This window comes from Plectrocnemia conspersa, unplaced genomic scaffold, assembly GCF_051122295.1.
Source record: "Plectrocnemia conspersa isolate PC_06_02 unplaced genomic scaffold, ASM5112229v1 ptg000003l, whole genome shotgun sequence".
NCBI lineage: Eukaryota > Metazoa > Arthropoda > Insecta > Trichoptera > Polycentropodidae > Plectrocnemia > Plectrocnemia conspersa.
Window position 1 is genome coordinate 3,103,670 of NW_028277167.1, and position 14,494 is coordinate 3,118,163.

Genomic DNA, 14,494 nt, shown 5'->3' on the forward strand with positions numbered 1-14,494 from the left:
AATTTCATCATGTGTACAATAAAAATGTTTGTTTACTTAAGTATTTGTAAAAAAGAAAATCTTTACTTCATAGCAAAAATATTTATAAGTAGCGCATTAACAAGTAGCCTAGTAGAGTTTTTGTTTAAATATTCATACAAAAAACACAAGCAAATAAAATATTTTTTATGCTTATTAAATGTAGGTGTGTAAATACTAAGTAGTATTCAAAATAAAATCTCTAATAAATTTTATATAAAAATTAAAATAACTTTACAATAGTTAAGATATTAATTAAATAAAAATATTATAATAAGATATTGTAAATATAGAACACTATATGTGTTTAAGTAAAATGAAGGTATAGTTATTTGTTTGTAAGTATATTATTATTATATTATATTTATTTAAGAGATGCATCCGAAAAAAATAACCTAAATATGTTGCAGTAAGAATTTTTTTACATGAAACATAATAAATGGTTAATATTTTAAAGTTGTAATTTAAAAACAAAAAAGTTTAAATATGATAAATTATGTTCAATCTATAAAAAGATAAACATTTTTAAAGATAAAACTGCTTGGGAGTTCATCACTTTCACTTTTACTACCATTTGCCACACTATTTGCATATCTGCTTCGACTTTTATATTTATTTTTTATTTTTAAATGCTGTTCTTTCATTTACACACAATACAATTACTTTATTATCTATGTGAAAATTAATAAAATTAAAAAATATTTCATTTATAAAATATTAAACCTACTAGTCGTATTATTTTTGTAAGCCATTAAATTTGCATTAAAAAATTGGCAAGAGGAGATCATAAAAGCTTATAAAAAATATATATTATCATGTGACAAAAATAATAAATTCAATTTCTTATTAAGTTTTATGAAGGTAAATTAAGATACTATCAGGAAAAATCATGAGTATTATAAAATTGGTAAGTAATAAATATAAAGTACAGTTTACTTTAGTATCATAATATTGAATAAAAAATATTTACATATATTATCAAAATCCTCAACACTAGATTAAAACCGTTTAATAAAAAATATGCATAGTGATATTGACGAGCGGTAAAGCGCAAATCTACTTTCTTATCTAAATTAAAATATTCTAATATATATATTACCGATATTATAGTAAACGTTTTAGAAAAAAATATTATTTATAAAGCACGCACGAACCGTAATAATTAACAAACAATAAATTACATTGACAATAACTATCGTTTTCAACAATCGGGTCACGAATTGTCATCGAATTACGATTTATTGTATCTTTGAAATGACAGAAGAGTTAAACAAAATGGCGGCCATATATAATACACAATAAAAACATACATACTTAAAATATTTTCAGGCAATATTGTTACGCGTAATCAGAGTTTTTTCCAAACAATCGCGATGTTCACATAAGGTCATGTGGCCCGCGGTGTAATAATAGACCCGGCGGCCGTATTTATAATACGGCGGCGCATTTTTACGAAAAATACAATGTATATAAACACGTGTATATATTTTATTATAAACAGGTTTAAAGTGAGCCACGCCACAAGGGTGTATTCGCGCCGATCGAAAATCAATTGTTCCCCGCAATATAATAAAGTTTGTCCGATTCAAAGCCACATTGTGTCCATTTTGTATCGTTAAAAATTATTGCATTGAGTGTAAATCACTCGGCGGCGGGCAATTTATCACCGGTGGTCGGCAAGTGCGGAAAGCGTTATGAATTATCGTTATTAATCGTTATTTATATCGCGAGAAGAGTTTGTTCGGAATAACGACACGTAATTGAATTACGCTCGGACGTAATGCGTCGTCGTGCGCAATGAGAGGTGTTTTTTTATTAATATATTTTTTATTTTAAAACTTTCCGACACGAGACGTGTAATTTTTCATTTAAACGTTTAATATCGTGTTATTTCAGGGTCAGTCAGGCTTTGAATTGGTGTTAAATGATTTTTTTAAAGGCTCGTTGCGGATAAACGTATATCGTTTCTTTAGAGTTAATGTGGATTAACGTAAAAAAACGTTAGGTTACTCTAAAATCGATTAGAAATCAAGTTAAAAACACATGTTTCTAATTTATAGATTATTAAATCAACTGAGTTTTTAATACACAGTAATTTTGTAAAGCAATATTTGGTTTATCGCTTTACTGCTCATTGATATCACTCATTGCATATTTTTTAATAAGACGATTTTCAGTTATTGTAAATAATTATGATTTTAAAAATCACATATTATTTTTACTTATTCGATATATTTTTTATTAAACTTATATGGGCCATTTTTAAAAGCGCCACTATTTTTAAAAAAGAAATACATACCAACGATTTTTTCATTAGTATTTTTGTGTATTTGCATTATTTAAAATAAATATATTTATTTAAACACATTATTTAAAAAATGTAATTTTATTAACAATTTTAGAATATTGTAAATGCGTCACATTTTAAAAGCTTAATTTAATTTAATAATATGTATTAATAATACCATATTTTTTAAAATTCAATCCCAATATATTTGAGTATTAAAACTATTTTTACTATTTATGTATACAATATTTTATGAGATAATATTTATTTTTATGTATACATATTTATTAATTTTATTCTAATCATTTTTTATTTTAAATAAATTGATATATTACAAGGTACTTCAAATTGCTCTACTAATTTTTTAATTACTTTATACATGCTTTATTATTTATTATCTACAATATTTCATAAAAGTACATGTATTTAAAACCAATGATTTATTATGTTTTTTTTTAGATTGCATGTACCTCTTTTTTATTATTTTTACCATAAAAATAAAATATTATACGCTCCCTACTTTCTTTAGTATTAAAAATATATTGTAAATATGTTTATATATTATATTTTAAAATACGATAAATATTTTACATAAAAAAAATCATATTATATTTTTAAATTAAATTTCCCTTTATCAAATAACATCAAAATACGTTGCTTATTTTTTACTTCCAATAATTTTTCACCTATTATTATTATTTATAATAACAATGGTAAAAAAAAATTCGATATATTTTTTATTAAATTAAATTTACCTTACTTTTAAATTCGCTACTTATTTTTTAGCTAAACACAAAAGTTTTTTTTTATTTTTTCATTAAATTTTGATTAATAAAAAATCATTTGTATTCACAATATAATATTAAAAAAAATATTTTTAATGTAATATTTGTTCATTTTTTATTTTAATGTATACTTAATATGCTTCAGAATATGCTTTTTAATAGAAATTATTTTATTAAATTAACTTTTTTGGGCTTATTTTTTTATTAATTAGCAATAATGATACAATAAAATTCTACAAAATGCTCAATTTTAACAAATATTTTTTCTATATCTATAGTATTCTTTTTAGATATTTGTTATATAAACATGATTTTTTAATAAGATTTTTTAAATATAAACCACAACTTATTTATGAGTTTTCAGTAAAAATAAATCTCACGATTTATATTAATATAATATAAACGGATATTGATTTTTCAGCTTTAGCTCTTAATAAAATATGTTTATATTTAACATATTGTTTTTAGTGGGGACCCGACAAAGCCGCGCCGGACAATCCCGCGCCGACTAAGCCGCCTCGACATAGCCACGCAATACAACCCCGACATTGCCGCGACGATAAAGCCGCGCCGACATTGCCGCGCAAATCAAAATTATAAAATTGAATAAAATGAAAGAAAATGATTTTTTTAATTTTAAGTATTTTGTTTTGTGGACAGCTCTTTAACTAGTGATTCGCTTTTTGAACAGTCAGTCATAGATTGGATGATGCTGGACAGTTACAAAATATACCGAAATGAAAATAAATCAATACAATATCAATAAAAAAAGGTTAGGTTGTTTGGTTCCACAGTGAAAGTCGGCGCGAGCGGCAGCGAGACGCCTCCCTTTTCCTATATATATTTGTAATTATTATTAAATAAAAACAATGTTATAAAATTAATTTTGTTTTGACTTTGTGCGGCTATGACGGCGCAGCTTAGCCGGCGCGGGATTGTCCTGCGCGGCTTTGTCGGGGTGCCGTTTTTAGTGCCTATATCTTAAAAATAAATAATAAATGGTGATCTTTTTAAGCAAATTATTTTATATTATAATTTTAATGTGATTAATTAATAGAAGTGGGTATAAAATAAAGCATATTTGATAGCACAACGATATTTGTAATTTAAGCATAGTAAAAATCTAAGTAAATAAGCGTATTTTAGGAGTATATAATAACTATTAAGACATACTTATATATAGGAAAATGATTTTTTTATTTAATTGTATTTTAATTGTATTAAATCGTATGGAATTATAGCCATTTTAAAATACTATGATATGCTGAAAAGTATATTGTATATACATTCAATTTTTATTTTCAACTATATACCTAATAAAATATTAATTTTAAATATATTTTAGACTGACATTTAGCCCACAAAATTACATCTTCACAACTACATAATAACATTTTTTAACCCTTTTCAAAACATTGCCTTTTTTCAATAACATCAGAAACAACAAAACACCACATTATGAAGTGTGTAAAGAACGCCGCATAATGGAGAATAAAATTTATCGACCCGCGGGCGCGTGAATTCCAAAGGCGTGTGCGACCCTGTACATACCTGGGTGCGTTTCGCACAAGGAATTAGGTGTTGTGTTTCCACCCAAGACCCGAATGTTTGTACTCCTCGCGAAAGACAATAAAGCATCGACCGAGAGAGAGAATAATGGGATGTTGGCGAAGAGGGCCCCATAAAGATATCGACACTTCGGTGTGGCCTTCCACGGCTTTCCCCGCACAATGGGAGCCCCGGGCAGCTTTTACTCATTTTTTACCCGGACCTGTCTCGTCTTGATTACCGTCTTTGTGATATCGCACCAGAGCAAAATTATCATGTCGTAATCAAATTATTTTTGTCACAAAAGACACTAATTTTATTTATTATGTAATAATAATCACAATAGCAATATTTTTAATTTTATTTTTCTCTTACAAAAAAAAAATAGTAGTTAATTAAATTGCATTTTTAAGCTTTAATTTATAAGGAACAGCTTTCACGACATGTTTTTCCAAATATATAAATAAGTTTTTTTAAGTGAAACTCAATAAGCATTAGAGCTTAAAATACAATAATTTGATATAAAAATCTACATAACTGCGCAGGCAAAATTTATTTACTTTTCAGTTAAAAAATCTATAAAAAGTTATGTTTATATGATCATCTTGATTTATATAATATAGAAAATATATTGAAGTATATATATTATGTTTATTCATAAGCATATTAAATTATAAAAATGCCTCATTTTAGCGTGACCCGCCAACTTCTCGTTTTAGTTCTGACTCATCTTTCAAAACCGATCTTTCACACGCAATGTTTTGATACTGCGCATAATTTTAGATGAAAACACACAGCTTTTTTTAGAAAAATAATTTAGAGTGGTGTTTATACATATGTTCGTGTCTTGGGGGTTCCACGGATCGATCCGCCCCCGGCCGATAGGCGGCCGCCCGAACTGCTTATTACAGCAAAACACCAGTAGCAGGTTCCCATGCCACCGATCACCGATCAAAATCGTTGCAACAGGGGTCGTCAACCGACGGTTGCAATTTAGCGCAATATGCAAAAATACACCCCGGGGATAATTATCGCGAACGGCGGATTAAAGCCCGCGAGCTTTTGACCCGCGTGAGTAGCGTGACCGGAGTTTGGAATTTTATTATTTATAAATTATAATGCAGTTTTATAATTTATTAATATTGCAGTGTATTAATTTTTATGTAATATTTTAATTAATTAATACCTATATTATGATATTTTTATGATGCATTGAGAATATTTGATGCAAACTCAAAACAATGTTTCGAGATAATCGACTTGAAATTAGGAGCATGGGCTTAGTCATTGTCAATATTAAAGTTATATTTTTAGGTAATAAAGGTGTGAAAGAGCAAGTATAACATGTTGGATTTATATATTTATTTTAAGTAAAATTACAAATAATTTTAGTATCAGGGTATCAACGTATCAGTAATGAAAAATTATTTAAGTTTTAATAGTTTTGAAAAATGTATTTTGAACTATTTTTGACCTAAAAATATGTATAAAAAACACATATTTTTATTATTAAAAATATGTGTTTTTTATACATATTTGTCTGCCCCTGATATTCTAAATGTCTTATATGGCCCTGCATTTTTTTTCTGGTTTTATTGAAGAGATTAAGAATCAAATCAAAATATAATTGTCTGCGAGTTGAGTTTGTTTTGTAACCACAATTATTTCTTATTTATAGAGAAGTAAAAATGTGTAATTTTAATTAAGTTATTTTTTATATAAGTAGTTGTGTAATTTTAATTAAGTTATTTTTTAGCTTTAATATAAATAAAATAATAAAAAAATACTGCTTTTTAAATTTATAGCCATTTTTTAATCTCAACGCCTCATATGTTTTTTTTGCAATTTTTTTTCCATTATTTAATATTTTTATGTTTTTATTTATTTATTAAAAATTAAGCTATCGATATTTTTATGGATCAATTATATTTGTTATTTTGTCTCACATAAAAATGTTCTAAAATTATAAGTACCGCAAAATGATTTTCCCATTAAGACAAGAAAACTTAGATCACAAAAAATTGTGTATAATAATTTTACAATTTTTTGTGATCTAAGTTTTAACAATTTATTTAAAAAAATTATAATCAATTTAATCTTATTTAAAAACCATAAAATATAATGCTTAGTATATTTAAAATGCATTTTAAGCTGAGTTTTGGACTAAAATATCAGTTGTATAAATCTTGGGTCTCGTTAATTTTATTTTTGAAAAATTTCAGAAAAATTATACTGGTCAACACAATTTTTGTCCCTTTAACGTCAATAGCTGATTCCGATAAAAAAATTACGCTGATTTCAGAAACGGCAAAAAATATTTCTAGCCCGTCAGGTTTTTGTGGAATTTAATTTTTTGCAAAATGTGTGTAATTTCATTTTTTTCGGGAAACAATTTTCCGGTGATTTTTATAGCAATCACTTTTATAATCTCTCTTTAACTGAACACGTATTTTGATGTGTTTTTCTAAGTAAATAGTAAAAAAAATGCCTCGAAAGTGAAAAACAGTTCTGACTGTATTTGCTATACGTGCGGTGAGCTTACACCAATTTCTCAAAAAAAAAAATAATGATGGTTTTGAAGAAAAAGGCGTATGAAATTTATACCATCTTCATCTTCCACTTTTACACATTAAGTTGGGCTTAATGAGAAGCTATGTCAAAGGCTTGTATAAAGAAGTACTTGAAGAAAAAGTTTACTAGGATCAGCAATGCAAAAATAAAAGAAGGAATATGTGGGACTACAAATAAGGGAGATTTTGACTGATCTGAATTCAAAGTCAGTGTTAACACAGTCAGCCTTCAGGAACGTAGTCAAAAACTACAAAAACCATAAAGGCGAAGACTTTATCAGCACTGTGTCCAAAATTCTCACGGCAATAAATAAACTGTTGGTCACCTCTGGCTGAGTTTCAATACTATGTTTGTATTCATCGCCGGAATAAAATTCCGAGCGATTTCCATCGAGATAGTCCGACAATTGCTAAGCGCTACCGACTTAACACAAATTGTTTTGCTCTGAGCTATCGACCGCTTAGCGTATAGTCGTGCCGGCCGAAACGGAAAGACGTACAATTTGGACCTCATGCCTCGTCCTTTTTTTCGTTTCATATTCTTCTTCATCCCAGTAATGCGAGAGATGATAAAAAACTAAAGCGTTTAAGATATGAGCAAAAAGCGGCCGTGCCTAATTCCGGAGCAATATGGCCGAAATTAATTCCGTTCTACTTCCGCAAACAGCGGTTAGAAGCTTTAGTGATTTTTTTTGGTTTTATGAGAATAACTGTGAGTTTAAGAAAGGTGGTGCATATAAAAATAGACCGGAACAGTGTTTTTTTTAATAAAATCACTAAAATCAATATTGAAATAAAAAAGTGTATTCATTAATTGTGAAAAAAATTATTACTTATCAATCAAATAGAATTGTAGCCATAAAAAAATATACAAAGAGATAACAGTTGATAAAAGATATTTAAGTTATTACAAAGATGTATCAATTCAATACTAAATATTTAAAATTTTATAAATCGACGTGACGAGTGAAAATATTATTGTTGTATTATGTAAATATAACTAAAAAATATTTTTGTAAATTTTGGCAAAGCAGAATAAATTATATATCAGTTCTATTCTGTTACTAATATATTTATATTAAGTTCTTAAAATTTCATCCATGTACTTAAAAATCGTGAAATTTGAAGTGTAAAAATCAATACAAAGAAAGCTTTTAAAAACGACTTGATCCCAGAACGTGTAATTGAAAAGCAGTAACGAAAACAAACATTAAAATAACACAGATCATAAAAGCATCCTTTCGACTCAATTGCGCAATTTCTTATCAAAAGACTGATGCCCGTATTTGAGAAGAAAAGGATAATTTCACTATCAAGAAATCACTCGACCATTGCATATAATGAGAATGATAGAAAATGCTAAAAATAAAGCTATTAAAAATAATATATTTAATATACATTTTTATACTAATCTTAACTCCTTGAACTTTTACGTCGAGGTGGGATCAATATTTATTTTATTTTGGAAACATTAGATAATGTTTTAAAAAGAGACAAATTTTTTATTATACTACCAAATACGCATCGTCATCTGGAATTAATACAAAATGGCCTGCCTAAAATTACTCGGCAGATGCAGCGGGTGCTTGATACAATAGTCTGTGTCGCGATTAGTCAATTATAAATTAAAATTAGTGTTTTTTTAATTTATAGTACAGAAGGATGGTTCAAACTATCAAAAAATAATTTTAAAATAGTGAAGTTGATGACTATTATATACATATTTTAGATGAAGCTTCTGAACAATTAGAAATACCATAAATAATAAATATAGCAATTATTTATGGCATGCCTTATGGTTGCAGGTTTTTTATTACCGAATGCATTTTTTGATAAAATATTTTATTCCCGTGAAGGTTTTTTTATTATTCTGACTATTTTATTTAGTACTGAAATCCCGAAAGTCGCAAAGGTAATTAAGAAACAACATATTATTGCGAAACTTGTGGGAAAATATCCAATTGGTATTAAAAAAAGTAGCATACTTGTTTTTAAAAAAATAATTAGCCAAATAAATGCTTATAATGTTAAAATTAAAGAGTCATCATAATTTAAGCCCCCTTTTATACGGTATATGTAATATTAAAACCTATTTTTTTTGTATTACTTCAAACCTAATTATTGAAAAAATTACTGAAAATGGCTTGGGTTGCTGAAAAAAATTTGAAATTGTCCTTGGAGTGCAAAGGGTTAAAAAATTGCATATTAGCCTTTAATAACCAACAACTAAAAATCACTGTCATTTTCATACCAGAAAATATATAAATATCTTTCAAAACTACACACACTCACTAATCTCGTGTATCGGAAATTATAATAAAAGCCACCTTTAATTTAAATACAGACACAAAATGCCAAATCACATGTTATTTTAGAGGCCTATCAATAATTTTAGTTCTTCAATGAAATCTACTAAAATTATCACCTGATATATTGAGTGTTTTTTATTTCTTGAATTATTATTTTTTTCTGCTTAAATTGTAAAATATATTTTATTTTTTCCCCTTAAATTATAACCACAAGCGTTTCGTTTTATATTATTATTTTCTTATCAAATTTTAGCTATTTACAAATTTTAAACATGAAAATGGTTATAAACCATTAATACGTATATCAATAAAATAAACGTGCTTAAAAAATATTATGGTAAAGGAATAAAATAAATGAAAATCTGCTCCATCACATTTCTCAGGCATTTGACAAGGTGATGCATGATTTAAATATTTATATATAATAGTTATATAAACGTTATCTTCTAAGCTAGGCATACATCTGGAATCTTATCTCGCAAATAGATATTTTGGAATTCAGAAAAAGGATGTCCCTTTAAGCTTTTCTAAGAAAATTAAACCTGATGTCCCGCAGAAAAGTGAATTGTCCCAGATAATAAAAAAACATTAGACATAAAACATTACAATACTAAAAATGCACAACTTTAATATATTGATTTCGAAGTGAAGAATCAAACTAAATAAGTGTGATTCAGTGCATATGAATTTCATCAATCGACATATAAACTATATGCCGGTATACCTTAATGGAAAAATCATTCTGTTATAAAATTATAAAATTAAATCAAAAAAAAGAGAAGAACTTAGTATAGAATTTATGAAACATTGGGATAAAGAAAATATCAAAAATCGTATATAAATTTGCCTTATCACAGGCTAAAGGATCACGAAAATGCTGAGGCCATTTATCTCCTCAACGTAGAAGAGCCAACCAAAATACTACCTAAAAAAATTACTTCAAATAGTAAATATAAGCTAGAAAAATATTTATTGTTATCTATGTAAGCTATATTGTATTTTCTTAGGAAGCATTTTTTAAGGGATTTATTAAAATAATAAAAAAATATATATGTATATATATATATTTATATTATTTATTATTTATTAATATTAAAAAAGCTTCGTTAAATCAATTTTAATAAATATTGGTATTGAATAATGTAATATTCATAATCAAATAAACCGTGAGAGAATTTTATTAGACCTTTCTTAATAATTACCAATCATCAATAAACGATGATATGGGTCAATGAATAGCCACTAACATGTGTCCAATCTAAGGTGAAAATTGACCATTTCTCATCTCGCCGTAAAAATATCAATAATCTCACGTCATAATTGAGATCATCGCCCAAAACAGATATCATCATCATCATCGTCGATTTGTATCTAGATCAAACACGCATTCCACCGCACTCTATGATTATCTAATGCATAATTTTATTGCCGGCAACAATTTGTCCAGCTCGAAATAATAAACGAACAAAAAAGCACATCACCACATAGGCCATATATTAGCGATAACATCTCGGCGAACGGCAAATCGTTTATTAAAAAGTAATAAAATTTACATATTACAACGCGGCGGATCATATGGTCTCGCGCCGTCGATATCTGGACCACATGTCTTCGGGGCACAATCGGAGGTCTTTGCTGTGTTCCTTTCTGATCTTTTTGCGGAATGCTTGGAAGCCCTTTGACGGAATGCTGATGATGGAGCACGCACGGTAGTGTGAAGTGGTTAAATGTTTGGAATTAATGCGGAATGAGCGTGGGAAGGGATTTTTCGAGGATTCGACTCACGTTTTCGGATGTACGACCTTCGAAACATGCAGAAAATGCTAATCGAATATGCTGTCTGATGAATATGCATTCTGTGGGTATTTTTGTTCAATTGAAACATATTTTTTGGAATGATATAATATACTACGAAATCATTTTGGCAATATATATAATTTAATGTATGCTAAAAAAATTGAGAAAGCTTGGCGAAATATATTTTATTTTTTTTTATAATTAAATGATATATAAATAGCAATGTTATTATTTAAAATTACTATATCCGTTAAAAGTTTGATACAATATATACAAACACAAAAGACATCGACGAGCGGAACCGCTACAAACTTATTTAAAAAAATAAATATAATTTATGAAAACGTTTAAAAATGCAATTATTATTGTGTGGATAATAAAATATACTATAATTTCCTACCACATGTTAAAAATAGCTCAATTAAAATATTTTATTAGTTATTTTTTGTAGCAATTTTAATAGCAAATATATCACTTCTGTACATTTAAAATACATATAAAAATAAAAAAGCTATAAAAAATAAATTATTGTTAAATATGTAATATTTCATTACCAAAAATAATACTAAATCCAAAGTATTTTTTAGATTCGAAATATTTTAGTAATAAAAACTAGGCACTTTTAGTAATAATCGCAGTTTAAAATAAACTATTATTGCAAATCTACATTGTGCTATATATTATATTTATAATTAATAACTGAAGATAAAAAAGCTATTATGACGTTTTAGCCAAATTTATAGAAATCCTCGCATATGTTCCTTTTACATGAAAAAAAAAATTTATTCGAAATAATACGCTTGATTTTAAAACAATAAATATATAAATATTTATAAATATAGTGATACTCTTTAAGTTTAAACCAGAAATTTTCAATAACTTAAAATAATAGGTTTAACATAATCATTTGATATAAGTTGCTTAACTTTTTATTTTTGATCAATATTTTTGATAAATAGACATAAAATGTGTTTTTTATTTAAATCTTAAAAATGTATCTTAATATCATAAAATATCTAAGAATACTAAATGCGTAAAAGTACGATAAAAATAACCCTGATGCGACATTTAAATGGTCAGAATATAACCCTCCAAAAATTTTGAACAATTTTATAGAACTACATTTTTTTGTGACTATTTGTCAAGCATAGAAAATAGCACAAGATTGTTTATTGGTGATTTGTTTTAGACATTTGTTGCAGAGAAGAAGGAGAAAAGTCACCGAAACTTACAATTACACGGGAAAATAGAAAGATGCCCCGGAAATAAAAAATGGTTTGTTTAGTTACTACTAAGTATGGTAATATTTCCAAATAACTTCCGTTTTTTAAAAACGCAATAAATCATAATATATTCCAATATTTTTTTTTTAGAATCACTGCGTAAATAAAACTGTATTGTTACCATCGGTAATAATACATAAACTTTTAATTTTGTGTAAATATTCAAACACATTGGTTGTTCAAGTGTGCATCTCTATTGGAGGCGAAATATTCAAGGTAAACACTGATTTGAAGTACATCTTGAAACGATTTTTTTAAACCAAGTTTTAAGCACTTAATAAAAAAGTTATGGTAAATACGCAGTATAGCACGTGTTCTATATATAAAGTTCAAATGCAGAAACATACAAACTTGTGCACACAGACACAACACAAGGTTTCTGAAACGCAAAAATTTATGCACGCGGTATTCAATGTGTTAATCAAAAGTTTTTAGAAATACATTCAATAAAATATTTAATATGCTAACAACATTAAAAAACACATATTTACCTTGCTGAAAATAATTGGCTTTGCGCACATAAACGCAGATTAGCGCCATGAGTTGTAGTTGCGAAAGACGTTGACGAGTTGAAGGTGGCAACGGCAGCAGATCCCTAAGATTGGCGATTTCTGCATTTATCAAATCTCGCCTGAGTTTACTAGCGCCTTTCGTCGACTTGTTTGTGTCGAACCTGCAAAATTCATACACATGTACATACATCATAAAATCATATGATAATTGAGAATCTCTTTAAATAGTGAAAAATAACAAATAAACACATATACAATACATATTATATACATATACGCTTGTGTGTGTTGTGTGAGAGGAAATTATTTCAAAGCCGCCGATTCCCATACGCGGAGCTTTTGACCCATGACCCCGGCGCTGTTGTGGATTTCCTCCATAAAAGTGAAAATTTACAAGGGCCGCCATTAACAAATTTACAGTATACCCGGCGATCGTTAATGTTGCACCGGAACGGAGGCTGCGAACGAACAGATCAAATCTAACCGATTGCTTGTGTGTGCGTGTGTGTGTGTGTGTGTATGTGTGTGGTCACCCCGTTTCGGTCAGATAAGAACGGTAATAGATCATGTAATTTCGAAAGTTTACGACGTTGTAAATCATTCTGGGGACTGTGTGGTGTGGTGTTACGACACGCTCTCGAAAGCCTCCTAAGTATTGTTTTATAATTTTAATTGTTTCAAACTATTAGGAAAGATTAAGAGCAGTTTATTGCTGTTATTTATGTATTTGTTCTTAAACGATATAACATAGCCCTTTTATTATGAATTAATATTAAACACAAAAAGTTGTGCAATTTATATATGATAATAAAAGTTATGTAGTCTGTTAATAGTCAGTATTTAAATTTCATAGCATAGAACAATATTAAAACTACTAAAATCATTACTATATATCAATTTAAATATGACAAACCCTACCTAAAAATATTATTTTTCATAAAAATATTGAAATTTTAAGTATATAAATTAACATATAAAACTGTATTAAATAATTTGGTTAGTGTTTAATTAGTAATTCAACTTAATTTTAATAAGTTTTATAAATGGCAAGTTTAATAAAGAAAATGTTTTTTTATATTTTATATATTGTTTTTAAATTAAAGTTTAGTTATATTTTAACTAGTTGTTAACAAAGTATAATAATTATGTTGCTAAATATTATTCACTAACTTTAAAATATTTCTGTACTATAATCACATTGTAAGTAAAATTGATTTAAAAAAATGAATTTATTTTTTTATTGACAAAGTTACTGACCATTAAAAATGTATCAACTGACTATATATAATTAATATTATTGATCCACACATCTGTTAACATATGCTTTTTATGTCATTAAAATAATAAGAGTATTTTTGTTAAATTAGTTACAGTGAATTAAATTA

General features: G+C 27.2%; 1 protein-coding gene across 1 annotated transcript in view; it reads right to left on the reverse strand.

The window, feature by feature from the left end:
* LOC148236367 (PAS domain-containing protein cky-1-like) overlaps nucleotides 1-14,494 on the reverse strand; it is a 135,129-nt gene that overhangs the window by 73,915 nt on the left and 46,720 nt on the right. Inside the window, exon 2 of the mRNA XM_088183057.1 lies at nucleotides 13,089-13,270. Within this exon, the coding sequence (XP_088039183.1) occupies nucleotides 13,089-13,270 (182 nt within the window). The remainder of the gene's footprint in view (nucleotides 1-13,088; nucleotides 13,271-14,494) is intronic.